Consider the following 26,255-nt stretch of genomic DNA (forward strand, 5'->3'; position numbering starts at 1 on the left):
GGACAAGAAGAAGCTGCCCCCCCATGCCGAGTCGATCTGCACACATTCAAGGTGCGAGAAGCAAGTTGATATTTCATGTGATTGCGAGCACAGCTGCCGACCAAGACTGTCCATGACACTTCCTCGGCACTTTTCCAGATCGCCATCCCAGGCAGCAAGATATCCAACCTTTCGCTTCCAGAGGGTGTCGCACCATTGAGAGCTCGTCTTAGTGCCTAGCCCATTGACCAAGAGCTCGACCACCGCTGAGCATAAGAGCACCATACCCTGTTGACGAGCACACCAGGGATACACATACGAGACAACCAAGTATATGGGCTTGTCTTCTGGTTAGAGCCGCATATTCCCATATCGCCAGCAATAATAGTCACAAGCGACTACACCGAACGCTCCAGCCATGCCATCAACTCTTCTCACACCATCCAGGGTCACCCTGGCCGCAGCGGTGCAGGCCTTGGTGCTGCCCAGGCTGTTCAAGGAGTCCCTTAGCACGACGAGCCAACTCAAGCTCATCCTGGGTATCTTTGGTGCCAACTATGCCGCCCTGTTCCTGCACTTTCTTGTCATCCGTCCTTTCCTACTGAGCAAGCTGCGGCACCTGCCTGGGCCGAGGGTAAGCTTGATCTCTCCACCACGCCACAAGCAGAGACAAAGTGCTCCCACTAACATTTCTCCCCAGTATCACCTCACGGCTCTACCGCGGAGCATGGTCGGCCGCCAATCTCCGCCGGGCGAGATCTTCATTGACGTGATGAAGCGCTACCCGTCGGACGAGCTGATCCTGTGCAGCATCTGGCACGACTATCTGCTGGTCGCACGGCCGCGCGGGCTCGCGGACGTGCTGGTCCACCGGCCCTACGACTTTGTCAAGCCGCCCAACATTGCGGGTTTCCTGCGGCACGTGCTGGGCGATGGGCTGATTGTCGTCGAGGGCGACCAGCACAAGTTTCTGCGCAAGAACTCGCTCCCCGCGTTCAGTTTCCGGCACATCAAGGACCTGTACCCGATGATCTGGAACAAGGCGCTGCTGCTGACCGAGGCGCTGCGGGCGGATGCCCAGGAGGCGGGCACACGGGGCTATTCGCTTGCCTCCAACAACACAGCGTCGTCGTCGTCGCCGCCGCCGAGCTGGGCGCACCCGGGCACCGTGGAGCTCAACACGTGGGCGTCCCGGGCGACGCTGGACATCATCGGCGTGGCGGGTCTGGGGCGCGAGTTCAACATGATGAAGCGCAACGAGGACCCGCTGATGGCCGTGTACGAGGAGCTGCTCGAGCCGACCAAGGAAAAGCTTGCGTTTTTCCTGGCCACGGCGATGCTGGGCGAGAGGGCTGTCAAGGTCCTTCCGTGGAGGATGAACCAGGTCTTCAAGCGGCTCACACGCGCGTTGGCGGACCTGTGCGGGCCGATGATGCAGGAGAAGCGCGAGGCAATCGTGAAGAAGGGCGATGATCACTTTGATGTCCTGTCGTTGCTGGTCAAGTCGGACAACTTCTCGGACAAGGAGCTGACGGATCAGCTGCTGACGTATCTTGCGGCTGGGTAAGTTCCGGCTGTTGTGCCTCGGAACATTATGGGAAAACGAGAGTGGTGAGAGGCGTGCTAACGCTTTTTCCTGTGCAGACACGAGACCACCTCGTCAGCATTCAGCTGGACCAGTTATCTGCTCGCGAAGCACCAGGACATCCAGGCTGCGCTGCGCAGGGAAGTCCAGGATGCCCTGCCGCAGGGCTGCGCCGGCACGGATCCTGCAACCACCGACATCGCCAGCATCCTCGAGTCGCTGCCCTTGCTTAACGGCGTCATCAACGAGACGCTGCGTCTCTACCCGACAGTGCCCATCTCCATGCGTGAGGCGGTGCGCGACACGGTCATCGCGGACCACCCGGTCCCTAAGGGTGCGAGGATCTTGTTGGTCCCTTGGGCGGTGAACCGGTCGCCACAGATCTGGGGCGAAGACGCGACACAGTTCCGGCCGGAGCGGTGGATCAATGTCGATGGTGATGGAAAGCCGAACATGCACGGCGGCGCGGGGAGCAACTACCACTTCCTGACGTTCTTGCATGGCCCGAGGAGCTGCATCGGGCAAGGGTTTGCGAGAGCGGAGTTGAGGTGTCTGCTTGCGACGGTGGTGGCGTCGTTCGACTGGACGCTGGGCATGGATGAGGACAAGGTGGTCCCGGGTGGTGTGATTACGATCAAGCCGGCAAACGGCATGTATGTCAAGTTGCGTCCCCTGGAGTGAGCATCAGGGGACCATAGGGAGCAGCACCCTTGGTAGCAGGCACTGGCGGGGAGGGAAGTCTATCTCACCGGGGTGGATCGCCACGCTCAATCATGCGTCAGAAACCACTGGGTGCGATACCGTGACAACATCTTGTCATATGCCTGCAAGATGTGTCACAATGTAGGTACTCCTCGTACTTGTGAATCAATATCTCCTTTCTATTTTGTTTTTGCCCGTTCTATGTTGGTATCCACCTGAAAACACCCACTTAGAGGATCTCTTCCTTGCAGAAGATACCGTACTTCTCCTTGAGTTCCTTGATCAGGGGACCGTTGATCTTGCCGTTCATGGGAGCCAGGATACCCTTCTCGGAGAGAGTGCCGTTAAGCACCTGCTGGACAGCGACGGCGCAGGGGACACCAACTGAGACACGATGTTAGCCTGGACCTCAACCAACTACAAACATGGACAGATGAAGGTACATGAAAGGAAGTGAACGTACCAAGCTTGGCCATGGCCGAGTAGCCCTTGGGGTCGGAGCTGCCGTACTCGATGAGGGTCGAGGTCCGGGTCTGCTGGGTGCCGTCCTTGAGCTCGACGCCAAACTTGTGCTGAAGGCTGTTTAGGAAAAGTCACATGTTAGCATTCGCACTTGTGATAGTCTGCGGGGTATGGGGACAACATACATGAGGATGTCGCGCTCGCCCTCGCCAAACTGCATCTTCTTCTCGAGTGTGGCGCACAGGGTGTCGAGTGGGTTGCCTCGGGGGATGGTCTTGTGGAAGAAAACATGAATTATTAGCGTGTGCAAGCTCAATTCGGGGGCAGGGGGGGAGGGGGGTTCAAGTGTCATCAAAGGCCTACCTGCTCATCCGAGAAGAGACCCAGCCAGCGGAGGCCACCGAGGATGTGCTCGCGCTGCTGCTGGTCCTTGAAGGTGGTCTTGGCATCGATGCTCTTGATGAGCTCCGCCTCGTCCGACGAAGAGGCGCCGAGCAGCTGCTGGGTGACCTGGTTCCAGGATCCGGACTGGGCAAAGTATGGCTGGGGCTCGTCCTTGAGGAAGCCAATGTCGACGAGGACCTTGACGAACTCGGGGAAGCCGGCGTAGCGGAGGGTGCCGCGGATGATGGTCTGGGCCTCGGGGATGTTGTAGCGCTCCTTGTAAGGGGTAGAGTCACGGTTGGGGTAGGCGACGGTGGCGAAGCCGGGGCGGATGTGGTAGGGCTTGGCCTCGGCCATCAAGTCGGGGCCGTCGACGTCGACACGCTTGCCGTCCTGGTAGAAGCTGGCCGGGTTGCGGAGGGCGAGGAGGACGCCGCGGGGGGACCAGGAGAACTTGTAGCCGAGGGGGTTGCCCGAGTCCTCGGGGGCAGGCAGGCCACCGCAGTAGGAGAGGAACGAGGTGATCTTGCCACCCTCGGCGTGGACCTCCTCGATGGTCTTGATGGCGTAGAGGTGGTCGACGCCCGGGTCGACACCAATCTCGTTCATGACGGTGATGCCGGCGTCCTTGGCGGCCTGGTCGAGCTCGAGCATGGCCGGCGAGACGTACGAGGTGGTGACGACGTGCTTGCGGTTGCGGATGGCCGACTTGATGACGGTCGCGTGGAAGGTGTAGGGGATGAGGGAGATGACGAGGTCGTGCTGGGCGACGGCAGCGTCGAGGGCGGCGTCGTCGGTGACGTCGAGGGAGATGGGCGTCGTGTGGGCGACGCCGGCCGAGAGGGCCTGTGCCGACTCGAGGGTGCGGCAGGCGACGGTGACGGCGACGCCAGACTCGGCGAGCACGTCGAGCGTCGGGCGGGTGACGAAGCCCGCGCCGAGCATGAGGACCCTGGAGGTGGAGGCAAGGCAGACATGTCAGTAGTGGTGCTTGTTTGGTTATCAACAGGCCAGGCCCAGAGACAACCGAGGGAGAGGGAGAGAGACATACTTGTGAGACGACATGGTGGGCAGTATGTGCTATTGATGGGGGGCGATTGTGGTGGTGACGGCGATGTGTCTGGCCAGAGATTAAAAAATTAAAAAATAAAAAGCTCCAAACTGTTGTCAACCACTGACTGACTGCTCGCTCTCTGGCGCTGCGTCCGCATTGCTCCGGTGCGGGGACTGCCCACCGCGGGGTGCCTGCCCATTGCCCAATCGCGGGGTCCGGCCCCGGCCCTGGCCGTGTCGCAGTGGTGCCTCAGGCCAGGCGGCAGAAACTCTTTGCGGGCGGTCAGCGCGGACCTCTCCTCCGGTCTCGGCCGTGGCTACAGGGCCTATTTTGCAAGGCGTGTCTTGCCTGTTGCCAGGGTCCTCTCTCTCCTCCCAACCTTGAGGGGCCAATGACGTCAAGTTCTGCATGGCTCACTGCCACTGCTGAACAATCTTCATCCCGCTGTCCCCCGAATGTAATCAGTAGCTCTCGTCGGCGTTAACTCTGGCTCGCAAGACATGAACACGGCAAGGCAAGCAGCCAACCAGTGCAGGCCTCAGCGCCACTGCCCGGCTCACGTCAGCTGCTGCCCGACACGGAGACCTGACCAGGCTGCAGACTACCCCAAGTAGGTAAACCCGAGCTTGTTTCCCGGCCGTAGCTTGACGCGAGCCGCCCAAACAAGAGGCGAGCAGCCGACGCTACGAGCTGGCGATCAGCACCCCTAAGGCCGGCCAGTATCGCCGAAAGGCTATTGCTCGGGGCTGGCGGGGATGAGTAGCTCCCGAGGCTGGCGGTCTGCTGCACGAGTATATATTAAAGCCAGTGTGCTTCTTGGTGGTGCTGTGATGATATGTGTTATAGTGCCCGCATCGCTGCCAACGTTGTTCATCTCTCCCAAATGGCGGACCACTCCTCTCTCTTGCTGCGCGGGGGCACGTTGCTGCTCCACGATGATGCCGACCATGTGGTGCCGACAGTGGCAGACATCCTCGTCGAGGGTTCTCTGATTTCCAAGATTGGCACGAACATCCAGTTGGACTCCCAAGAAGCTACGCGCGTGATCGATGTGTCCGGCAAGATCGTCGGCCCGGGCTATGTCGATACTCACCATCACCTCTGGCAGACCCAGAACAAAGGAGCCCACGCAAACCATACACTCCTACAGTACATGCCCAGGGGCAACAACGTTTCCGTCCGCTACTCGAATAGGGACCTGTTCTATGGTCAGCTCTCTGGCTCGCTCGAGGCCATCGATGGCGGCACGACCACCGTTGTGGACCACGCCCACTGCAATGCATCTCCTGATCATCGTATGTGACCCCCTCGCCTGCCTGCTGCCCGACACCAGTAAACTCTCGATATAATGTTCGAGCTGACTTGCAACGAACCTCTCAGCCCACACCGCCATCCAGGCTCTCGTCTCGTCTGGCCTTCGGTGTGTCTACTGTCTCTCGCCACGCATCTCGTCCGTTACCAGTAACCCCCCTACCGTCAAGGTCGACTACTACTCGGCCGAGGCCATCACATCGTTCCGCGCCCTGGCTGGCAGGGCACCCTACGGCAACGGGCGCATCCACATTGGTGCCACGCTCGACAACCCATTTGTCGACGGCGACACCATCAAGGCCTACTACGCGGCGCTCCGTGGCACCGATGGCGACGGCAACCACCCGGCAGCCAAGCTCATCACCTCGCACTCCGCCGCGGGGCCCATCTCCGGCGGTGACAGGTCCCCCTCGGTCATCCAGATCCTGCACTCGCACAACCTCCTGGGTCCAGACATTCTCATCTCGCACGCGAACCACCCGAAACCGGGCGACGGGCAGCTCTACGCCGAGTCCGGCGCGCACGTCTCCAGCACGCCCAACACGGAGCTGCAGATGGGCGAGTATCCCGTCGCCATGCGCGCAGACCATTACGCCAACGCCAGCCTCGGGATCGACTGCCATACCTGGGGCGCCGCGGACATCCCCAGCCAGATGAGACTGGTGCTGCAGGCTGCGAGGGTGGAGAGGGGCGAGAAGCTCGCGAATGGCCTGTATGAGGGCAAGGAGGGACGCAAGATGTGGAGCCGTGTCACGGGATTCCAGTGTGAGGATGCGTACAATCTGGGCACGATCAAAGGGGCCAAGGCTGCCGGCTTGGAGGGCGAGGTCGGCAGGCTGAGGCCCGGGTACAAGGCCGATCTGGTCGTGTACGAGACTGAGTCGCCCAGGATGTTGGCCGCCGCAGTCGAGGATCCGGTCGCCGCCGTGGTCTTGCACAGCTGCCCTGCTGATATCTCCATGGTGGTGATTGACGGCGTTGTTCGCAAGGAGGACGGCAAGTTGGTTGACGTAGTTGTCTCGCCGGCAGAATCGGCCCAAGGTGAAAGTCACCCCGGTGATGGATTTGCTGCGGAGCCGGGCACGCGACTGACTTGGAAAAGGATTGCTGCCGAAGTTCTGGACAGCAGACTGAAGTTAAAACAGAAGTTTGCAGAGCTGGACTTTGTTGGCGCGGAGGAAATGGTCATGAAGGGCTTTTACTGGGACGAGCAGGCATTGCTCGAGGCACAGACTTGACTGTGGTGGCCGATGGCTCGCATCTTCAGGATCGTTATCGGTTGCGTCCTGAGCAGGTATACGAGAGCAGTCATAGTAATTTGTTGATTTTGCGCAGTGCATACATTTACTTTATCTGTACGCCGCTGCCAACCCGAGCTCCGAACTTGAAATGAGAGGACTTGAAAAGACATTTGCGCGGAAATAACCACGAGAGAGTGACTTGAGAGACGAAATGTGTACAGGCGGGGACTACCAGAGCTCTCGGTAGAGCGGCCGGATTGCTTCTTCAGGGGCGAGGATATTCGTAAAGGTCAAGTGGAGCGGACAGAAACCATCCATCAAGTCAGGATCGCTTACGGCAGAAGCGCATTCAGCCCTGTACAGTGAAGTCGTCGGCGGCGTCGCGGCAAGGAACACCGCACTTGTAGATGTGCCAGCCGGACCACTTGTCCGAAAGGCTGCCATCGTCGATCTTCATGTTGCAAATGACGTTTCCCTCCGACTCGAGCGACTTCTCGGCCGAAAACCAGACGGCAGGGTTCAGCTCCATAAAGCCAAGCTCCGGTGCCCAGAAGCCATCGTTGCCTCCCGCGCCCTCCTTGGGACCGTCTCTCGTCCACTGCACCTCGATAGCACCGGGTCCCGGGCGGCCAGGAGCGTCAGGAAAAGTGAACTTGTTGATGGCACCGATCGAGCAGTCCTGCCACTGCTCGTTGCCAAAGGTGGTGAAGGCTGGCTCGCCTTTGGGAGAGCCAGAGATGGAGCACTCGGCCCGGCCGTCTGCGTGCGTGTTGGCCTTGACTTCGACTGTGTGCGCAAGGACGTGTATTAGCCCCTGTGCAATAAATCAAATAGCGATCCTGGACCTTGGCCACAACCGGGGGTCTTGTCTATCACTTACTGACGCAGTTGTTGCTCTCGGGTTCCCACACTGGCGGCGGGGACTCTAGAAACTCAAGGCCAGCCAAGACAAATTTGAAAAGCGTGATGCCTGCCTCTGCGATGAGCCAGATTCCGCGCTTCTCGTGAACAACGCCAGTCTCGGGAGTTGCTCCCCGGATCGCAGGCATCTTCTTGTAGGGAATTTGGCGCTCTTCAAATTCGCCAGCGGTAGACGAGGGCGTCGCGGCAGCGACCGAGGCGAGAAGGAGGAGGGCAGAAACGTTGGCCTTCATCTTTACCGTGGTAGTAGGATATATTTGATTTGGTCAGGTAAGCGGGCGAAGTGATAGCTTCGAGGCGTAAATTTCGAGATGTTGGGAAGAACGGGTTGTGGTGGTAGTCGCAGTGTTTGTTTGGTTGTTGATGTTGATACTGATGGAGTCTTCTCGACAGTCATCGTGAGCAGATGTCGTGATTTTTATACACGACAGGCACTGTCGGAAGCGGTTGGTCCCCAGGGCAGGAATGATGTCTTCGAGAGTTGCTATTTCCAAAGATCATCGACGTCATCAACGTCAAACGCAGAATGAGCTTCAAAGACCAATGCTATCACTGCCATGACGCCAGGCACGGCCAGCCAAGGCCGATTAGAGATCGGCATGGTTCCCGAAGGTTGAGCAATGTCCACAAGCCTCATCGCTGGTTGCGAAGCTCACGCCAGCAGTGTGTATGCAATTGGCTCGGACACGCAAATTACAGGTGATACCAGCCGGACAGTCACAATGCCAAGACTCGACACTGGGCTTCGGGTTTTAATCAGGACCCTGTATTCTGGCGATCGTAAGTGTCATCATGCAAGGATTCCGAGAGTGTGGTGCCGTGATGCCGTGCTCGACGTTTGTGGGACCAAGACAAAGACAATAAAGTCATGGTGATCGAGCAGCATGGTGTGGAGATTCCCACAATCACGGCTGCGATTCCAACTAAGCGTCACGACCCGCTGGAGCATCGGTCCCGCCTCCCCATCAATTCTGGAGCCTGTGACGTCCTGGCAGGTTGAATCCCTGCGCGGGTGGGCCGTCTCCAGCATGGGATGTCCATATCGGGAGAATTATTTGCTGTGAGTGTCGCGCGGCATGGGGCTATCTCCTCGCGCGCACTGAAGCTGGCAGCCGCCGAGCCGCATCGGGGACTTGGCATCACGAAGTGGTCCCCGCAAGTGTCTAAAACAGACTGTCAGGGATGAGCTGTTCCCGTTCGGGGTTGGCACGAAGAATGTGTTGGGCCCAGCCACGAGCAGATCCTCTGGACCCTGAAACACGGCAAATTCGCCCATAACAATGCACAGAGTTATGGAGACCACGTACTTGGGGCTCCTCTACACGTGCGTCACGAGTTGCCAGAAATAGCACAGCGCCCCTGCCGTCAACGTCTGAGCCCGCGCTCAGTGATATAATGGAACCCTGCAACTTGACGTATCTCAGCTACGCCGTGCTTAAGAGTAGTCCAGGTTGAGTAGGTGACTGGTGGGGTCGATGACGCCCAAAGTTCGCCGACCTGACTAAGCTATTCTTGTATTGTCATGGATGACTCCTTAGAAATGCTCATTTGTTTTGATAGACTATCTGGTGCGACAGAAACACTATTCCTCTGTCTCTGAGAAGGCAGGCAGAGCGGCGACTACTAGGGTTTGATGCAGTGACTCTGTTGCTTTCGAGCTATCACCCCGGCATCGTACAGAGATGGAGCCCATTTTCTCTGACTCTCTCGTCTCATGCTCAGGATTCTGCTGTCGCAGCACAATAAAGCTCCTGAAACCTCTCGGCCGCAACCTGCATGCAGTCATGCGTGTAAATCATCTTTTGCACATCGGGCGACGCCCACTTGTCAGGGACATTGCCACCGTTCTTCTTGGCCTCTGCAAACTGCCTATCGCGCTCCTCCTTGGCCTTGCCCTCGCCCAGATGCAGCGTTCGGCCGGAAAAGGCAGCCAGGTCCACGAGCGTCGAGGTTCGCTCCTTGCGGAGCTCCTCATACACAGCAAGGGCTTTGCTGATCGCGCGGGCCGTCTGCTCACCCATCGAGTCTGATGCAGGCAGCGGCACTCTGGCCAATACCTCGGCGAGCACGGCGCCGTCCTCGATTGCCATGGCGGCCCCCTGGTTGAGATGCGGCAGCGTTGGGTGGCAAGCGTCGCCTAGAAGAGCCACGCTCCCGTGCGACCATGTTGGAAGGGGTTTGTGCACGTGCAGCTTCCACTCGCAGACCTCGCCGTCGGGCACGAGGTCGAGCATCTTCTTGACCAAGGGGCAGAAGTCGTCAAAGACGCTAAGCATGGCCGACTTTGAACCCTTGGTCGTGTACGTAGCCGAGAGGGAGGGCGCCTCGAAGTTGACGTCGGGCTGAATCGAGCTCATGTTGTATATCTGCCGGCCGTGTATCGGGTACGCGATCCAGTGCCGCCGCTCGCCGATCCAGCGAGTGACCTGGTTGCTGTCGAGCAGAGCCATCATGTCCGGGTCTGACTCCATCTTTTCTCGGGGCAGCATGACGCGGTAGGCGGCTTGGCCTGTGGGCTCGGCCTCGGCTGCCAGCCCCAGCTGAGAGAGCAGCGCGTTCCGAGTCAGGGACTTGACTCCGTCAGCAGCAACAAGGACGTCGGCAGTGACCTGCCTCGTGCGGGAGTCGCGAGTCTGAATAGTGAAGGTCGGCTTGGGGCTGAACGTGTCGACGCTCACCAGAGCGTGGCCAAAGTGGAACGTGATGGCCGACTCCTTCCGACAGCCGTCGTAGAGCCCGCCGGCTAGGGAGGCGCGGTGTCCGGTGCAGTGGGGGAAGCCATACTTGTCACGGATGTTGCCCATGTCGACGTGGGTCAGCTCAGTGTTGCTGGCTCCATCTGTGTGGCCAAAGGTCAGCACGTAGTCGCCTCGGCTGAGATTCTGCGGGCCGCCATACCTCTGATGCTCGTCTCACGAACGTCTGTCGAATCGGCGGCAATCTTGTCCCAGCAGTCCCAGCGGGTGAGGATGCGGACGAGGTTGGGCGCCATCTGGATGCCGGCACCCACAAAGCCGAGGTTGGATGCCGTCTCGTAGACCTGGATGTCCGTGAAGCCCTTCTTGGCCAGGGCCAATGCACATCCAAGACCTCCCATGCCCGCGCCGATGATGGCAATGCTCAGCTCTGATGGGCTGCGGCCCGCCGCGTCCGTCGTGCTTTCCACTGCCATGGCTGCTGCTGTCCTGCTGTTGTAAGTGTGCCGTCCGACAAGATCTCGACCATGTGGCTCAAGATCCAGACCGGGTCCAACAAGGTCCGCGGCGGCCAGATAAAGTATGCAAGCACCTCCGATCCTGGCCGATGCGGGCGCCCGGCCGGAAGTGACGTGCGGAAATGCCGGTGTGCGGGGAAAACTGGGACCGGGGGATAATAACGCCTGCCCTCCATGTGGTGGGCTCGGTGCGTGGAGCAGGAATTGGCCTGGACGCTTTCTCACCGGGTCACAATCCCATGTCTCTTAGCATCAAGCATGCCTCTCGAGTGCCAGGATTCGTGCCCCGCCTCCAGAACAGCCCGATATCGGCCAGCCGTGCCTAGGTGCCATCATAGCGACAGTCAAGACTGGGTAGCGAGCCATATTCACGCTGACGTTGCATAGTTAGACGGTTTCAGAATGCAGGCCAACGAGTCACTTTTATCGATACAAGAGATCCTCTTTGGCGTCTGGACCCATCGCTCGCATAAGGACGATGATGCCATGCGTGATTTTGGCTGGCAGTGGGCTCGAGTCTCATACGGGTTGACTACGTCACGTCCCAGCTACTTGAAAAGAAAATTTAAGCGGTATTTAACTACTACTTGAGGAACCAGAGCACTGAAACAGACAAGGATGACGTCTTGAACGCCACCTTAGGCGGATTCCAGGAAAGCTGGTCAGCCCGCTACCAGTCATGTGAGGATATCAGACATCAGTGTGCGGCTTGAGTGTCCAGCAGTCGTGGGACTAAGCCTGAATCAAGGTGAACCATGTACGAGAATCCAGATACCTAGGTGGATGGGGGTCCCATATCTTACACGCCCTCACTTATTTTTTTGGGCGTTGTCGTTGCCGCGATGCATTTAAGAAAGGAAACATGAATGAAGTATCCGTAAGGCTCTCCGGGGTTGACCTCTGTCTTTCGTATCTAGAATGAGGTCATGCCGATGAGAAGTAACCCATGCTAAAATTAAGAGCTCGCAGTGGGGTTACCTAGCCGCGGGCGTTGCCACGAGGTCGTTTGAGCAGAAATCGCAACCAGCTCCATGCGCCGGTGCCGAGAACCACCCGCTCGGCCTGAGCCAAGCCACGTGTGCACCACCATACCGCTTACCGCTATGGCCTCTTCCCATATTAGCCTCTACTATGGGCCAAGGCGAGTTCTTCAAAGCAAGTAGAAACAAGGTTTATCTGACGGTGTTGTCCATCCACGATTTAGCACTTCCACGCCTGTAACGTGGAATAATGGTCTGTACCACGAGAACATGGCACTTCCAAGTAACCACATTATCCAAGTCGGGCAGTAGCGTCCCGCGGGTAGATCAGTCATATGCGCAATAGTGGACGTGGCACCCAGGAGAGGCATCGCCGCCGAACTCTATCGCGTACAAATTTCTTCACCAAGGGGCGACAGTAGTGGGGCACCGTGATTTGCGCTCGGAAACTATCCCGCATCTGGCCCATTTGCTGTGATGGACCGTATCGCATCTGTTGTGATGGCCCCTGCCGCATATGCTGTTCTCGATGCCGGACTGAGCCGAGCAACAGGTCGCCTGTATTTCAGGATCCTCGGTGTTTTGCTGGCAATCAATGAGTACAAAATGCGCGGTACTGCCCCTCCCAACATGGCGTGCTTGTTCATTCAATGACACAATTCTCCCGACCGATCTTGGTCTCCACTTTGTACCAAGTTATATATGCAACGCCGCCCCGCCAGCAAAAAGCGGCACAATTTGACGAACCGAGTGCTCATCATGGCACAGACGTCTACCATGCTGCAGCAGGCCATCTCGGGCGCTGCCTTTGGTGCAGCGCTGACGCTTTCAGGGGTGTGGGTACCATCGGTCGTCCTGGGCCAACTGAAGCTCGACGACTTTCGCATGCTGCGCATGTTTCTCACAGCCAGTGGCACGAGCATGTAAGTCACGGTCACCAACCACACAGGCAACATTGCCCATGTCTCGGACAGCATATGCTGACGCCCGTTGGTCTTCTCCACCATCCACAGACTCATCTTTGGCCTCTTGTCCGGCAGAGGCCTGCCCAAATCCTCCCCTCGCAGGCCTTCACCGATCTCCGGAGTTCTTGGTAGCAGCGGCAAATATGCCGGCAACATCATCGGCGGACTGATGCAGGGACTGGGCATGGCGCTCGCCGGAGCCTGTGCCAGCACCGTCCTTGTACAGGCCGGCCTGGGCACTTACCCGGGCCTCTACACCATCTCTGGCGCTGCGGCTGGCGGCTTCCTCTTTATTCCCATCAACAGTTGGATTCAAAAGAGGAATGCTGCTATGAAAACTAAGACAATGGGTTTCGACCAGAAAGAAAAGGCGGCGGATCCTCCAAAGCTCACAATCTATGAACAAATCGGCGTCAGCCGCTCGACATGCATACTGGCCATGGAAGCTGCGCAGGTAGTTATGATCAGAGGCTTGGCCCTGCACAAGAACGGGAGCACCACTACTCATGCTACTGACAAGGCTTTCATTGATCCGATTGTGGGCGGACTGCTTGTGGGACTTGCGCAGACCATCGCGCTCTCTGTGAGGGGGTCACCGCTCGGCGTGTCAAACGTGTTTGAGGAGATGGGGAACATTCTCTGGGCGGGCGTGGACGCTGTGACTTCACTCAGAGGAATCAATCATCGTCAGCCGAGAAAGAAGCTGAGTGTCACCGGCCTGGCCTTTGCGGGTGGTATGGTCCTTGCTGCTGCGGGGATCACACGCTTTGTACTGCCTGCGTTCAAGGACCCTTCTACAATAGCAGCGCTGGTGGACCGAGGGCGGCCGCGGTCGCTGGCCAAGAGTCCAACGGCACTACGGGCGATGGTCGGCGGTGTTCTGATCGGGCTGGGCTCAAGGATATCCGGAGGTTGTACTTCGGGCCACGGCATAAGTGGGCTCGGCCTGCTCTCGACTTCGAGCTTGGTGACAACGACATGCATGTTTGGAGGGGGGATCGTGTTTGCGCAGCTGCTGTAGATTAATCTCGTAGTCCAGTCTCTGCTTCATGCCCAGAAGCTCGTCTCTTGTGGGCGACTTCTGGCATTGGCAATGGCATGCGAGTTCCAAGCATCCGTCTCCCTTTCAGGGGTGTGTCATGCGCTGTTTCAGGGGTTGGTTGGTGTTGAGGTGACTAAGGCGCCACGCCCAGGCCACCACCAGCACGCTCCACTGAACAAGCTTCGAGAGAAAAAGGCTGCGGGTTTCGGATTTGATGTTGTCCCGCCCATCTCCGGGCCTTCCGCGTCTCCCTTCCATCCACCACCTACTCACTACACGACCACCAACAACATTCGCCGTGCCGTCCTGGTTCTGTGGAACACAAGACACACTTCTCATCTGCTGCGGACCACTACGGTCGGGATTGGCCGCCTCTGGACCACGGCCTCACCGTGTGGCTGCAGCGTGCGACGATGCCTGCGCCAGCCATCTCCAAGCCCAAGCCAGAGCCTGCCAAGTCGGCCGCCTACGGCCACGTCTGCGTCGACTGCGCCAAGGCCAAAGTCAAGTGTTATCCGCGCCCAGAAGGTGTCTGCGTCCGGTGCGTCGTTTCGTCCGCTTTGTTCCTGTGACTGCGACTGGCAAGGGGTCATCTCTGGAAGAAAATCAACTGACGAGAAAGGACCCATGCATTTGTCTACAACAGCTGCCACCGCCGCGGACAGCCCTGTACGCCCGCAACCCCTGCTAGGCGCCTTGGAGCGAAGCGTGCCTCTTCTGCCACGAGTCCAGGCCGCAGCTCTCGTCTCGAGGGTAAACTCGATCACCTCGTCGACCTCATCCGCTCACAGCAGGCTGCGCAGGAAGCTGCCGTAGTTGGGTCGTCTGCGACACAAAGCCCCGTCCAGCAGCAGCCGCCCAGTGCTGGTGCTCATATCGACCGTGGCCAGCAACCAGAGGCGGCTGCTGTGTATGCACCAAAGTACAATTACCAGGCGTTCCCTACTTCTCACAACAGACAGCAGCACCACTCGTCACTTGCGACCCCTTCAGCCACAACTGCTGCGTCACCAGCTAGGGGTCCTGAGTCGCCGGCTGGCCCTACGCCCTACGAGAATGAACTGACCATCATGACGCCCGAGCAAGCTGAGCAGTGTCTTCAGACCTTTCGCTCAGGGTACATGAAGTACCTGCCATATATATATCTACCAGCAGACGTGGGTGCGGAACAGCTGCGTCGAGATCGACCTTTTCTCTGGCTCAACATCCAAGGAATCTGTGCTCGGCCTCCATCAAAACAGATGGCACTGGGTGGCTTCATCCGCGAAGTACTCGCGAGGCAGTACATGATCGAGGGGGAGAGAAGTCTGGATTTGCTTTTGGGAACGCTGACATGTCTCACATGGTAAGAGGCATGCCATCCTCGTTGCCAGGACTGTTTTAATACTAACAATGCTCTCCTTGCTGTTGCAGGAGTCATTTCTACAACCGCGGACGGCCCATGATGACCATGATGTCCCATGTTGCCAGAGCGCTCACGTACGATCTCAGGATCAACAAAGACTTTCCTGACGATGCCCTGACAGGATCCGTCTATGCTAAAATCGTGGAGATACCAAAACCTCCGCTGAGTCACGAGGTTCGGAGGGCATTGTTGGCGTGTTACATTACTTCTTCTGTGTAAGTACTATCCGGTCTTCTCTTCATCAACAACCGACCGCCTTCTAAGCAAGTCACACATGCAGTTCTACATCGTTTGGCCGACACGCTCCTCTGCCATGGTCACGGTCCATGGAAGAGGCAGCCCAGCAGCTGCGTGCAAGCCCAGAAACTCCCAGTGACGAGATGCTAGTGGCCATCGCGTCCGCCAGGCGGCTTATTGACGAGACGAGTTTGCTCAACAAGCAGCAAGCCGACGACCCAGCCGGTTTTGGAATCATCACCGCGTATATTCCTGCGCTGAAAGCTGCTCTGCAATCAGAGCGAGAGAGATTGCCGTCCGCGTTGCGCGCGAACCGTGAGTCTTTGCATCCTTTGCGCTTGGCTGAGTAATCCGCGGAAAGATCCAGATCACCGAGTCCAAGCTCGTTCTTGGCTTGCTGAAGTGCTGACCCCCTGTGGGATCACAGGCCTGATGACTTCATACTTTGATCACGTCGAGGTCTGCATACACGAGCTCGCACTGCTCCAGCAACCTTCAGATACCTACACATCCACGAAGCCTGGCGCGACAACCTCTGCCCCAGGTGCGAGCCAATCAACAAGCTCTGCTTCTGCACCAAAACACCAAAGCGCTGGATCCCGACCGCCTGCGGAGCCCGTGGAAAGGACATCCGCAGAGACCAGCAGCACGACGACGACCTCGATGCTCGTGACAGCTCGCACCAATAGCCGACGACTTGCTTACTTGACCACTTGCCTGGACGCCGCGAAGCGGTGTCTAGACAATCTCCTCTCCCTCGACGCTGCTGACTTTTTGTACATGACCTTCAGCGTGACCGTACAAGCCCTGTACTCGCTACAGACCCTTAATCGGCTTGCGCTCGTGGAGGGGGTGGATGGTTGGGAGAGAACCGAGGTTCGGAGTGTCGCCGACGGCCTGGAGTATATGGGTCGCTTAGAATCAAAGATGAGACAGGCCGGACGAATCCTCAGAGAAGGGAGTGTGCGGAGATTTGGTTGTGCCGCAAATGGCAGCAGTATCGACGGGGCAGAACACCCACCGCCGCCAGCGGAGCAAGATGGTCCATGGGAGGAGAGCTCTTTCACCAAGGGCGCCGAGCTCCTCAGGAAGACCGCCGAAGCGTGGGGCAAGGTGCTTAATGCCAAGCAGCAGCCTGTCAACGGCAAGTCTCGCGAGCGAGGACTCGAGATTGACTTTCAGTGTATCAACGTTGCCGAAATTGGCCAGCAGCCTAGGAGGGGCAACGACACCCGAGAGCCAGTAGGACGAGTCCTGTCGCATCGCCATGACCCCAGTCGAGGAGGCGGTGCAAGTTTCGACAATATCCTCAACCACCATGACCCAGCAGAAGACGTGGTCATGGGCGGCAACATGGTCAACCAGGTGGGGATCGGCGGTGTTGCGGGCGGCGTGCCACTTTACAGCAACAACCCATATGCCCCCACCACCGCAGGAATAATGCCTGATGGTACAGCCGTGTTTGGCGGGATGGGTGACCCAATCCTGTACCCTGGCGTGCCGGACTATAGCTGGATGTCTGACATGCTTGGGTACTGGGAGCTCTAAATAGCATCGGGTGTTTAACCCCGTCACAGATCAAACCCGGACAGGCAGGCGTTGTTCCCTGATGTATTTAATTTGCATTCGCCCTTGGCACCAAACTTCCACCTGCGAGGTCCGCCTGGCTCTTGTAGTAATACGAAGCATGCTTGTGAGTCGGGAAATGGCCATGCCATTGTGCTGTCATCTGTGCACGACGGAAAACGGTCCTGGAGCGAAAAAGAAACGTCGCCCTTCTTTCCGCGTGGCGGCCAACCGGCTTCAGCACTTGGTGTTGGGCAGAAGTGATCTCAACGTTCAAAGTCAGGGCACATACTTGACAACCAGCATTGACCGCAGTTTTCTCGGGGTATGCACCGATAAGCGTCTGCCTGCGCAAGGCCAGATTGCCTTCGGCTGCAGGTAGTCATCCCTCGACTAGTTTCATTGTGCACTTGCGCGAGCAATGAAGCCTCGTTCATAGTGCGCGAGACGGTCTAGCTGCTATGGTCGTGACATGGCCACTACCCAATGACGCACAAACAATTGTGCGATCGTGAGCTCAAGCGAAGGCTGACACCAGAGAATGAAACCTCGCTACAGAATCAATCTGCACCACGCCAGCATTGATACATGTGACCAGGCTATTGCCATTCTGGAGGCAAACCTGTCTGATTGGCGCCGAGTGTTCCGGTATATGAATACCAAGGATTCGTAAAGTTTATAGCCAGTCGAACAGCAGTGTGAGAATCCGCTTGGTACTGCATGAAATTTGCGCCTAAGTATATGCCTAGGCTGTAGCAGGTACGGATCGACAGGTCGCCTGTGGTCCGCAGTGGGAACGTATGAGCAAAGTTCGACTTCCTGCGAACGGGCCGAGGAGTCCAGGAAGAGATCTGATAAAGAAAAAGCAGTTCAGCTATTGGATCGGAAGGCTGGGAAGTGGGGGGTGGTCCGTTCGCTAGAAGTCGAATTTGCTGAGGGGAGGCGGAACACCCTACAATTTCAGGGATATCGCGGGTCTTGGAAGTATTGGAGTTAACTCGGGCGTGCGAGAAGATACATGTTATCATTGGCAGGGGGGATGTTGTCATCTTTCGGCAACGAGCACTGGCATCCTGTCAAGACTGGGTGACTCACCGCATTGCTTGCATTTGAGAACAAAAGGACCTTGTCTAGGGTGTCCTTCCGAACCCGTCCGGCCCAGTCACAAGCGGCGCTCGGGTCTTTGTAAGTACCGCGCGGGGTCGGTGATGTCCACGCACTCTGCAGATGTGGCTCTAGCCGCCCTCCTTGTCCTATCATTGTCCCTTCTGCAGAATCGGTTGCATAGTGGTACTGGTGTGGGTACAGCCCGACTGCTTACCTGCCCGGTCGAAAATAAGTGCGAAGTTACGAAAGGGCAGGTTAAGCCGACAGAGATCGGACCGTTCAAGTTCCGTGCTCCGTGATCTGCTCGCCATACACAGATGGTTCTCAGAATCGCGGGTGGCCTATGCGTGCAGATCCCATGCCGCTGTGCTTGCTCAGCTTCTTGGCACTCGGCACTTAAGCATGTGTTGTAATCTCGGGGCCCGATGTTGCAATCGCTGCTCGCGCTCAACCCGCAGCTCCGTTGGTAAGCAGAAACTCTCATTGCCATCTGACATGTCGTTTAGCTTAACACTCGCGCCTCTGTTGTGTGACCTGTCTATCTCTTTTCTGGCTAGGTTGCCCTGTTGAGATTATCTTGAGCAGGTCTCATGGTGGTAAGATTGCGAACTGCTGTGCTACGCTCACGTACAGACAACATTCTGGCGGCTCACGTTGGCCCCAGGTGCACGCGGTTCCACTCACAACGCACACGTGGAAGCTTGCCATTCCGCAACATCCCTGGTGAAGATTTGGACGCCATGACTCGAAGTATTTGCGCCTCTGGTTATGATTGCGCCCTAGGCAACCAAAAAAGCACTGTCTGAAGTTGCAGCTCCACCGCCTGGCACACACTGTTCCCGTCTGCGACGCAAGGGACCATGCTACAAGCACTCGGAATGTTATTTGCTCCGGGCCCCACGTCGATGCCGCACTTGGTGGCAGTGGTCGGAAGAATATAAGAGGGCTCTCAACCCTCCATGACTTCATGATACAAGCGCAAAGAGGTCCAGTCTCAAGACACATTCTCATCACGTGTAGAGCAGCCCACCCATCTCATCGCTTTTGTATCTCGTTCTTCGACACAGTCATGGACCACAATACAACCGACACTAAGCCGTATCCTCGGTACTGGCTCATCACAGCGGCACGGACTGCCTCGAATATGCTCGTCACGATGCTCAACCTGGAGGAGCAGAATGTCGCTCTCCTGCGTCATGGCGGCTACTTCTTCTTCCCGTCCGTTTTCAAGCGGTTCCCTCTCCTCTTTGGCAAAGGTCCCATCGATTTATGGACGGATCAAGAGAGGGCAGAAGTGGACGCGCTCTCACAAGAGATCTTTGACAGGATTCAAGACCATATAGAGGCTAGCGAGAAGAGCGGCAAGACCATATTCGTCAAGGAACACGCGCTTTTCATGAACGATCCGAGAATCGAATCGGACTTTCTGCACAGGAACTCAGCGAGCAGGAGCAAGAGCAATGGCGACAAGAGTGCCCAGACAAGCCGCCACGAAGACCTCAGTGTCCTGTCCTGGCGCGGCAGTTCGCATGGCACTCGTTCGAAGCATAACCTGACCGTGTTCCCGGACGAGTTTCTCCACACAATCACGCCCACATTCCTCATCCGCCACCCGGCCATGATGATTCCATCATACTACCGCACTGCCCTAGACCAGGTCAAGCTGGGCACCATCGTCAGGCCTGACTCGATGGCTGGCGGGCCCTCGGAGATCGAGGCTTCGATACACTGGAACCGAGCCCTGTACGATTTCTACACGGAGTATTTCGCCGCGATCGGGCATGAGCCACCCATGGTCCTCGATGCAGACGACATCATGATCTCAGGAAATACACTTGTGCCGCAGTACGCCAGCCTGGTTGGCCTTGATCCAAGCAAGATTCGCCTCAACTGGGAAAAAGGCGCAGTCGATGATGGCAAGCTCGCCCCTATAGAGAGGCGTATGCTGAGCACCTTGCTAGAGACTTCTGGTGTGGACAGGTCCAAAATCGCCGGAGAGAATATTGACATTGACGCCGAGGCCGCCAAGTGGAGGGAGGAGTTTGGTGAGGACGGTGGCAAGCGGCTTGAGCAATGGGTGCGCGCCGCAATGCCACACTACGAGCACATGCGAGCCGGGCGGATGCGCCCGGGTGGTGTTTGAGACTGACCAAGCGCGTCGTTGTTGGCTCTGAAAAGTCATATACTGTCTATGGTAATTGAAAGCAGTGAGCAGCGTGTGCCCCGAATCCGGTGGATTGATACCTCCATGACTGTATTGTGTGAGTGTGCTCTTTGTGGCGAGCTCGAGCACGATCTTCATTTACCTGCAGCTTATGCACGTGCACTGCCATCCTCTCGTCGAATCTAACTCTCACAGCCACCTCCGGATGCCACCACGATTCAGATGCGAGCTAAATTCTCACTTGTCTCACTGGTGCCATACTCCACAGTGGTGGTCAGTTCTGCGGACCATGTGCTAATAGCATATGTTGTCACGGAGATGCCACGTTAATCTCCATTCGTGGATCTTCGGAAGTGGAGGCAAATTGTCTTCTTTCTAAACCTCTCGCTTGGTGTAGGGGACCACAGCCTTGTATGTGTAAACGCGAGCATGGGAGATGTCAAAAAGTGACGCGTTGGGCGATGGTTCTTGTCGAGGTGCGGCTTGCTTCAAGTACAATAGTAAAGTGCGGGGAAAATTTGAGGGTGTGCAAGCTATAGCATTTGTCAGGCAGTATTGACAAAATCGAGTAGCTCCGAGCTGACTTCGTCGGCCTTCTCCATCTGCAGCCAGTGTCCTCCGTCAAGTACAACACCTCGAAACTTGTCTCTTGCAAAAGTCCTTGTGTTGTTCACGGCTGCTTCGGCGAAAGTGACCTTATCCTGCGAGCCACCAATGACAAGCACGGGTACATGGATAGTGGCATTCATGGGGTTTACTCCAGCTTCGTCCACGGCATTGACACCTCGCATAAGACGTCTGTATATACCCACGGCGGACTCGATCGCGCCCGGCCGGCTGAAGAGGCGCATCCAGTTGTCCTTGTGAGCTTGCGAGTCCCATCCGGCCAGGGGTTCGGTGCTGATCCCGCTGGTCAGCCGATTGCGAAGCCCTCCTATGTGCGCGAAATTAGGGATCCAGCTCGCAGCGTCCGACGTGTATATGGTTGAGTAGAAGGATTCAAGCTGCAAGAGTAAAAGTGTCAGAAGTGCCCGAACTATGCAGAACGACAACCCAGGAGAGGTTCGCCGCACGCCGAGCCATCGACTCCGCAAGTCTCTACTCACGTTCTCGGTAATGACGGGACCTGCGTCGTAAGAGTTCATAAAGTACCAGTAGCCGAACTGCGTGTATCCCAAATCTGCCAGACTTGCCGCATTGATGGCGTCCACATCCAACCGAAAGCCCACGGGCGCGTAGCCGACAGAAAGAAATGCCAGCTTTTCAAGTCGGTCCTGGTGGTAAAAGTACAAGCGCGACAAAAAGTCGCTGCCATAATCGTGGGCAACGCCCACTACCGTCTTGAGGTTTTCAGCATCCAGCAGGGCAATGATATCGTCAGTCAAAGGCTTGGTCCGGAAGGCGTTGACATCAGTGGGCCTATCGCTGGCGCCGAAGCCGAGCATATCAGGAGCAAGCACTCCGTAACCAGCTCTTGATAGTGTCTGAAACTGCCGATGCCAATCTGCACGCGTCGAGGGGAAACCGTGGAGCAGAAGGAGGGTGCTCCGGCCGCCAGTGGCTGGAACATAGTCGTAGGCATAGGAAGTACCAGTCGTGGTCGTGAAGTATTTCGTGAGAGCCGCTGGGTCCCCGCTGTCAGATAGTGAAGTCATGGCGGGTGCGGAGTTACGAATGAAGCAGCACGCTGGTGGGTAGATGGCTGCAAAGTGTGTTGCTGTGCTTGTGCGCGGCTCACACTGACCGACGTGAGCTAGGACATGCCTCCTACTTATATCCGTCCCTCTGTCGGCATCGTCAGTCACACCTCGTTCGTTCCTGACCCATGGCTCGTGGAAAGTTGCTGGGCGTGGGATTGCGGTTCATGATCCTGGCTCCACTTTGCGAGCTGTTCGCCCAATGGGACTCTCTCTGCCAGTCAGCATTCGATCATTCCTGCCGTCTGGGATCCCCTGGCGATGATCGATTGAGGACACTGTTCACGATCATGGCCCGTCCCGTGACTCACCAGGCTCACTGACAAATCGACACCGTCCATCCCACCATGCTGCACCCTTAGCAGCGCTTATCGTGGTCTGCATATACTGCCTCGTCACGGCGCGCTCTACGTCATACAAGGAACACCGGGGGGGTCCGTTACAGAGGTGCGGAGGGCATGTCGTGATCTGTGGTCGTAGGGGCGCGGAGGCGGGATCCGCTGGTAGAGGAGCGTGCCGCAGCTCCGCTGCCGATGCGGCCCTGTGGGCACGTACCCGCCAATTTAGATGTGATCGACACCCAGTGAGGGGTTGGCAACCCGCGACCTCTCCGCCTCGCAATTACTGCCAGCCTACTCGCTCGCGTGCCAACAGCGTGTTGCATCCTAGGCGGAGGCTCTCTTATCAATACTGGCTCCTTTACGCTTGGCAGGAGGTCCAAGTTGACAGGTCTGAGGGGCCGGCTTCATCAACCAGCGCGATCTCGGAGGGGGTAGTGTCACTGGCACACGAGGCTATTTGAACACCACAAGACACCGGCCGTCGCAACTATGAGGCCATCTCTATTTTCACACATCTCACGCTGGCCAGGCGCGCTCTTCTCCCCGGCACGTCCTCTACCTCCAAACCAGCTCACCATGGGCACCGTTGCAGATCCGTCCAACATCGTCGTCATTGGCGGTGGCATCGTCGGCGCTTCCATCGCCTGGCACCTCGCCTCGCAGGATGCCAACGTCACCATCGTTGCCGAGAAGCTCGGCGGCGTGGCCACGCCAAACTCATTTGCATGGATCAATGCCGCTACGAACGACAAGACCTACTACGACTTCCGCATCCGCTCTATCGAGCACTGGGTAGAGATCAGCAAACGCCTTCCGCAGCTGCCCATCCACTGGAGCGGGTCTTTGAGCTTCCACATGCCGCCAGACGAGCTCGAGGACTATCTCCAAGAGCATGCCTCGTGGGGCTACGATGTGATCCGGGTAGACAGGACAGAGATGAGCGCCATTGAGCCCAACCTCGGCGCCGATTCCTTGCCTGACTGGGCGGTCTATTCAACTCAGGAGGGTGCGATGGAAGCTGACGAGGTTGCACTGCAGCTCATCGAGAATGCAAAAGCCGAACTGGGGGCAACCGTTGTCGAGGCCAGTGTGACGGGCTTTTTCAAGAACGAAGACGGCAGTGTGGGCGGCGTGCTCACCTCTGCGAGCAGCGAGGCGATCCGGGCAGATCATGTTGTGCTTGCTGGAGGGCTGGGCAGTGTTGCCCTACTGGCAGCTGAGAATATTAGGCTGCCAGTCTCTGGTCGCGAAGGGCTTCTCATCAACACCAAGCCTGTCCAGAATGCGTCAACAACTCTGCTCAATACGCTGTACAATGGCAACGAGTTGCACATGCGGCAGACGTCGCATGGCCGCATCCGGTCTGGCAAGGACTACGCGGGCGGCGACACGGGCGACGCACCCGAGGATGCGGCTGCCGAGCTGTTTGCCAAGGTGGAAAACGCTTTCAAGGAGTCTTTTACGGACGGAGAGGAACTGAGACTCGACTATGACTATTACACGATCGGCGTACGTCCGGATCCCGAGGACGGCCTGCCAATTCTGGGTGCAACTGGTTTGGAGGGGCTGAGCTGTGCTGTCATGCACTCTGGTGTGACCAACGCTGCTATAGTGGGCAAGCTCTTGGCCGAACAGGTCCTTCACAGTGTCACCAACCCTCTGCTTGAGCCTTATAGGCTTTCGCGCTTCTCGAGGGATCAGTAGGACAAGAAAGACCAGCACAGTCATGCCCGTCGACAAAGTTTGAAACGAACAGCATCAACATGACCTCTCGAACATTGTCGGGTGCGGGGTGAATCAACCAGACCAATTCGTCTCGCACTGCGAGAACATGGGATGCACAGACCATAGTCACGATACCTATCCAAACACGGCTAAAATCGTCGTGCGCCCTTTCTTGTGACCGTGCTGGTGCCTGCATATAACTGCTGTGACTTCCCGCACTGTGTGTGCTGGGCATCTGAGCCCTTTGAACCCTCCTTTATTGTTCTACAATCATAATGCCATGAGAAACGGGCCTTTGAGCACAGTCTGGACGACCATCTCCAAGTTTGGGACTCACGTCACCAGTAGCAGCGGGGACTCCACTAGGATGAGCCAAATATGGATCATGGTGATTCGTCGCTCACTAAGTTCTTATATATGTACAAATACGATCGATCACTTTCACGTACGACCATAGGATCGAGAAAATTGAGGGTCCCGTCCGCTCCCCTGTACACAAGCTCGATACCGCCGGATCAGTAGTTGGGTCGGTGACGACCAGCGAATCCCCGGTGTTGTACGTTTTACATTTTTCTTTTGTTTCCCGCCTTCACCATCAAGTGCACTACTGCACTTCCGGGACGAGCGCATAGCAAGCTGTTGATTTATTTTTTTGTTGTATTCCTTTTAGTGCGTTGTATGGTTGCTTTGAAGACTTGTGCAGTGCTTGTACACGGCCAGCTGGACAAAGGCTTACGTAGTCCCCTCCACATCACTATCTATCACGTGATATCGAGAACGCAATCGCCCACATGTCCTTCTCCTTGTCCCTCCATGCGCCCCGACTTCTCCTTTTCCCACAACATTGTGGAGCAAATCAACAACCCTATCACGCGGCAAGGGCGACTCCGATCGCCATGTCTGAACAAAGTCGTCATAGATTGGCCAACAGCCACAACTACCAGGGAGTTTGGGGCCCTCCTACCAGCAGCGCAAAGTAGGTCGGTCACTTCCGTTTCTATGTATGGCACTGACCTCGAGCTGTAGCTTCTGCGAGGAGGACTATGACGTTACGCGCTACATTGCAGAGTTTATGAACTCGGCCACGAACTTGGCCTACAGTGGGTTGCACGTTCCATCGCTGCTTCCAGGGCAGCTGGGCAAGACGACAACGGATTGACTAACACGCACGACAGTCTATTATGCGCTGGTGCACATGTATGGGCACAGGAGGCGGGGTTCATGGTCGCCAAACTACGACTTCATGTCTGTCTCCATGATCATTCTGGGCATCTCGTCAACCTTGTTTCACTCCACGAACCGCCAGACAATGCAATTCGCTGACGAGCTCGCCATGCTTGTTCTCGCGTGGGCCATATTCCATGCCATGTGGACTAGTGGGCCTGCTAGCACAAGAGACGGCCCTTCGTCCTTGTATGAGCGCCCCATCAAGATTTTCATGGCACTCTTCTTCCCAGCGTTCGGAGCTTTCTATGTATACACGGGCAAGCTCGTCTACCATTATGTGTGCTTCTTCGGACTAGTGATCCTTATCATCATGAGGGGATACTATCTTTTCTGGCTGAGGACTCCGTCCTTCCCCGAGGAGAAGCGCAAGGACTGGAGGTGGCGTGGTCGCAAGGCCCTGGCCATCTTGGTGCTCGCCTACGTCCTATGGAACATCGATCTTGAGTTCTGCACCGAGCTCAGGGCTTTGCGAACTCGCATGCGTCTGCCATGGGCATGGCTATTGGAGTTGCATGGATGGTGGCACATATTCACCGCAACCAGTGCAGCCTGGTATATGGATATTCTAAGAGAAGTCCAGGACGAAATCGCGAAAGAGAAGCGGGTATAAAAGTCTTACTCAAGTATATCGTCTTCGGTGGGCCGTAGCTGCCAGAACAATATCATATATGCACAGCATAAACTCCGAGGTCATAGCCGCGAGCAAGAAGGAGACTCTGGTCATACGCCACGTGGATATGTCTGCCGAAAACCCCCATGGAAATCAAACCATGGCGAACCATTCGTCGTCCCGCATGTACTGATCCTGTGCCAGACCCACAATGTACGCAGGGCCAACGTAGCGGAACAGTTGACCGGTGTCACTAGTCTGACCCTCCCAGGTTGGACGGATCACGGAAGCATTCTTACTCCCGTGAAATACAACAACCAAGTCACCTTTCCTAGC

General features: G+C 57.0%; 11 protein-coding genes across 11 annotated transcripts; 7 read left to right on the top strand and 4 right to left on the bottom strand.

Annotated features, from left to right (window-relative positions):
* Nucleotides 1-397: 397 nt before the first annotated feature.
* B0I36DRAFT_366566 (cytochrome P450) lies at nt 398-2,245 on the top strand (the record flags this gene model as incomplete). The annotated part of the gene is made up of 3 exons (XM_046159320.1): nt 398-613; nt 680-1,542; nt 1,624-2,245. The coding sequence occupies 3 exons, from the start codon at nt 398-400 to the stop codon at nt 2,243-2,245; spliced, it is 1,701 nt and encodes a 566-aa protein (XP_046008185.1).
* A 168-nt stretch (nt 2,246-2,413) lies between these two features.
* B0I36DRAFT_331761 (saccharopine dehydrogenase) lies at nt 2,414-4,269 on the bottom strand. Its single transcript, XM_046155026.1, has 5 exons — nt 4,164-4,269; nt 3,092-4,064; nt 2,914-3,002; nt 2,730-2,845; nt 2,414-2,650 (listed from the first exon to the last, which is right to left on the bottom strand). Exons 1-5 carry the CDS (start codon nt 4,175-4,177, stop codon nt 2,496-2,498), a joined length of 1,347 nt encoding a protein of 448 aa, XP_046008186.1. The 5' UTR covers nt 4,178-4,269; the 3' UTR covers nt 2,414-2,495.
* A 750-nt stretch (nt 4,270-5,019) lies between these two features.
* B0I36DRAFT_331764 (amidohydrolase) lies at nt 5,020-6,883 on the top strand. The gene is made up of 2 exons (XM_046155027.1): nt 5,020-5,461; nt 5,547-6,883. The coding sequence occupies exons 1-2, from the start codon at nt 5,050-5,052 to the stop codon at nt 6,713-6,715; spliced, it is 1,581 nt and encodes a 526-aa protein (XP_046008187.1). The 5' UTR covers nt 5,020-5,049; the 3' UTR covers nt 6,716-6,883.
* Nucleotides 6,832-7,872, bottom strand: B0I36DRAFT_416106 (uncharacterized protein; the record flags this gene model as incomplete). The annotated part of the gene is made up of 2 exons (XM_046162067.1): nt 6,832-7,504; nt 7,599-7,872. The coding sequence occupies 2 exons, from the start codon at nt 7,870-7,872 to the stop codon at nt 7,068-7,070; spliced, it is 711 nt and encodes a 236-aa protein (XP_046008188.1). The 3' UTR covers nt 6,832-7,067.
* A 1,235-nt stretch (nt 7,873-9,107) lies between these two features.
* B0I36DRAFT_387163 (uncharacterized protein) lies at nt 9,108-11,030 on the bottom strand. Its single transcript, XM_046161146.1, has 2 exons — nt 10,538-11,030; nt 9,108-10,478 (listed from the first exon to the last, which is right to left on the bottom strand). The coding sequence occupies exons 1-2, from the start codon at nt 10,809-10,811 to the stop codon at nt 9,358-9,360; spliced, it is 1,395 nt and encodes a 464-aa protein (XP_046008189.1). The 5' UTR covers nt 10,812-11,030; the 3' UTR covers nt 9,108-9,357.
* A 1,562-nt stretch (nt 11,031-12,592) lies between these two features.
* B0I36DRAFT_424498 (uncharacterized protein) lies at nt 12,593-13,919 on the top strand (the record flags this gene model as incomplete). Its single annotated transcript, XM_046162280.1, has 2 exons — nt 12,593-12,756; nt 12,847-13,919. The coding sequence occupies 2 exons, from the start codon at nt 12,593-12,595 to the stop codon at nt 13,817-13,819; spliced, it is 1,137 nt and encodes a 378-aa protein (XP_046008190.1). The 3' UTR covers nt 13,820-13,919.
* A 191-nt stretch (nt 13,920-14,110) lies between these two features.
* B0I36DRAFT_163438 (uncharacterized protein) lies at nt 14,111-17,172 on the top strand. The gene is made up of 5 exons (XM_046148691.1): nt 14,111-14,381; nt 14,487-15,185; nt 15,254-15,460; nt 15,526-15,797; nt 15,910-17,172. Exons 1-5 carry the CDS (start codon nt 14,254-14,256, stop codon nt 17,028-17,030), a joined length of 2,427 nt encoding a protein of 808 aa, XP_046008191.1. The 5' UTR covers nt 14,111-14,253; the 3' UTR covers nt 17,031-17,172.
* A 2,052-nt stretch (nt 17,173-19,224) lies between these two features.
* B0I36DRAFT_376539 (uncharacterized protein) lies at nt 19,225-20,298 on the top strand (the record flags this gene model as incomplete). The annotated part of the gene is made up of 1 exon (XM_046160467.1): nt 19,225-20,298. One exon carries the CDS (start codon nt 19,225-19,227, stop codon nt 20,296-20,298), a length of 1,074 nt encoding a protein of 357 aa, XP_046008192.1.
* A 566-nt stretch (nt 20,299-20,864) lies between these two features.
* On the bottom strand, nt 20,865-21,974 carry B0I36DRAFT_250744 (Alpha/Beta hydrolase protein; the record flags this gene model as incomplete). Its single annotated transcript, XM_046150563.1, has 2 exons — nt 20,865-21,323; nt 21,426-21,974. The coding sequence occupies 2 exons, from the start codon at nt 21,972-21,974 to the stop codon at nt 20,865-20,867; spliced, it is 1,008 nt and encodes a 335-aa protein (XP_046008193.1).
* A 959-nt stretch (nt 21,975-22,933) lies between these two features.
* Nucleotides 22,934-24,061, top strand: B0I36DRAFT_366575 (FAD dependent oxidoreductase; the record flags this gene model as incomplete). The annotated part of the gene is made up of 1 exon (XM_046159321.1): nt 22,934-24,061. One exon carries the CDS (start codon nt 22,934-22,936, stop codon nt 24,059-24,061), a length of 1,128 nt encoding a protein of 375 aa, XP_046008194.1.
* Nucleotides 24,062-24,978: 917 nt separating this feature from the next.
* B0I36DRAFT_251325 (ceramidase) lies at nt 24,979-25,919 on the top strand (the record flags this gene model as incomplete). The annotated part of the gene is made up of 3 exons (XM_046150604.1): nt 24,979-25,058; nt 25,109-25,182; nt 25,258-25,919. The coding sequence occupies 3 exons, from the start codon at nt 24,979-24,981 to the stop codon at nt 25,917-25,919; spliced, it is 816 nt and encodes a 271-aa protein (XP_046008195.1).
* Between the last annotated feature and the right edge of the window lie 336 nt (nt 25,920-26,255).

This window comes from Microdochium trichocladiopsis (genome assembly GCF_020744255.1).
Source record: "Microdochium trichocladiopsis strain MPI-CAGE-CH-0230 chromosome Unknown B0I36scaffold_9, whole genome shotgun sequence".
In the NCBI taxonomy this organism is placed as follows: domain Eukaryota; kingdom Fungi; phylum Ascomycota; class Sordariomycetes; order Xylariales; family Microdochiaceae; genus Microdochium; species Microdochium trichocladiopsis.

Bases quoted from the DNA above. Each gene is read 5' to 3' on its own strand.
- B0I36DRAFT_331761 (XM_046155026.1), bottom strand. The intron at 3,003-3,091 runs GTAGGCCTTTGA...TTCTTCCACAAG, and splicing joins GTCTCTTCTCGGATGAGCAG to ACCATCCCCCGAGGCAACCC. The intron at 2,651-2,729 runs GTACGTTCACTT...ATCGTGTCTCAG, and splicing joins CTCGGCCATGGCCAAGCTTG to TTGGTGTCCCCTGCGCCGTC.
- B0I36DRAFT_331764 (XM_046155027.1), top strand. From the start codon at position 5,050: ATGGCGGACCACTCCTCTCTCTTGCTGCGCGGGGGCACGTTGCTGCTC. The intron at 5,462-5,546 runs GTATGTGACCCC...CGAACCTCTCAG, and splicing joins CAATGCATCTCCTGATCATC to CCCACACCGCCATCCAGGCT.
- B0I36DRAFT_387163 (XM_046161146.1), bottom strand. From the start codon at position 10,811: ATGGCAGTGGAAAGCACGACGGACGCGGCGGGCCGCAGCCCATCAGAG. The intron at 10,479-10,537 runs GTATGGCGGCCC...TTGGCCACACAG, and splicing joins TCGTGAGACGAGCATCAGAG to ATGGAGCCAGCAACACTGAG.
- B0I36DRAFT_163438 (XM_046148691.1), top strand. From the start codon at position 14,254: ATGCCTGCGCCAGCCATCTCCAAGCCCAAGCCAGAGCCTGCCAAGTCG. The intron at 15,186-15,253 runs GTAAGAGGCATG...TTGCTGTTGCAG, and splicing joins ACGCTGACATGTCTCACATG to GAGTCATTTCTACAACCGCG. The intron at 15,461-15,525 runs GTAAGTACTATC...TCACACATGCAG, and splicing joins TGTTACATTACTTCTTCTGT to TTCTACATCGTTTGGCCGAC.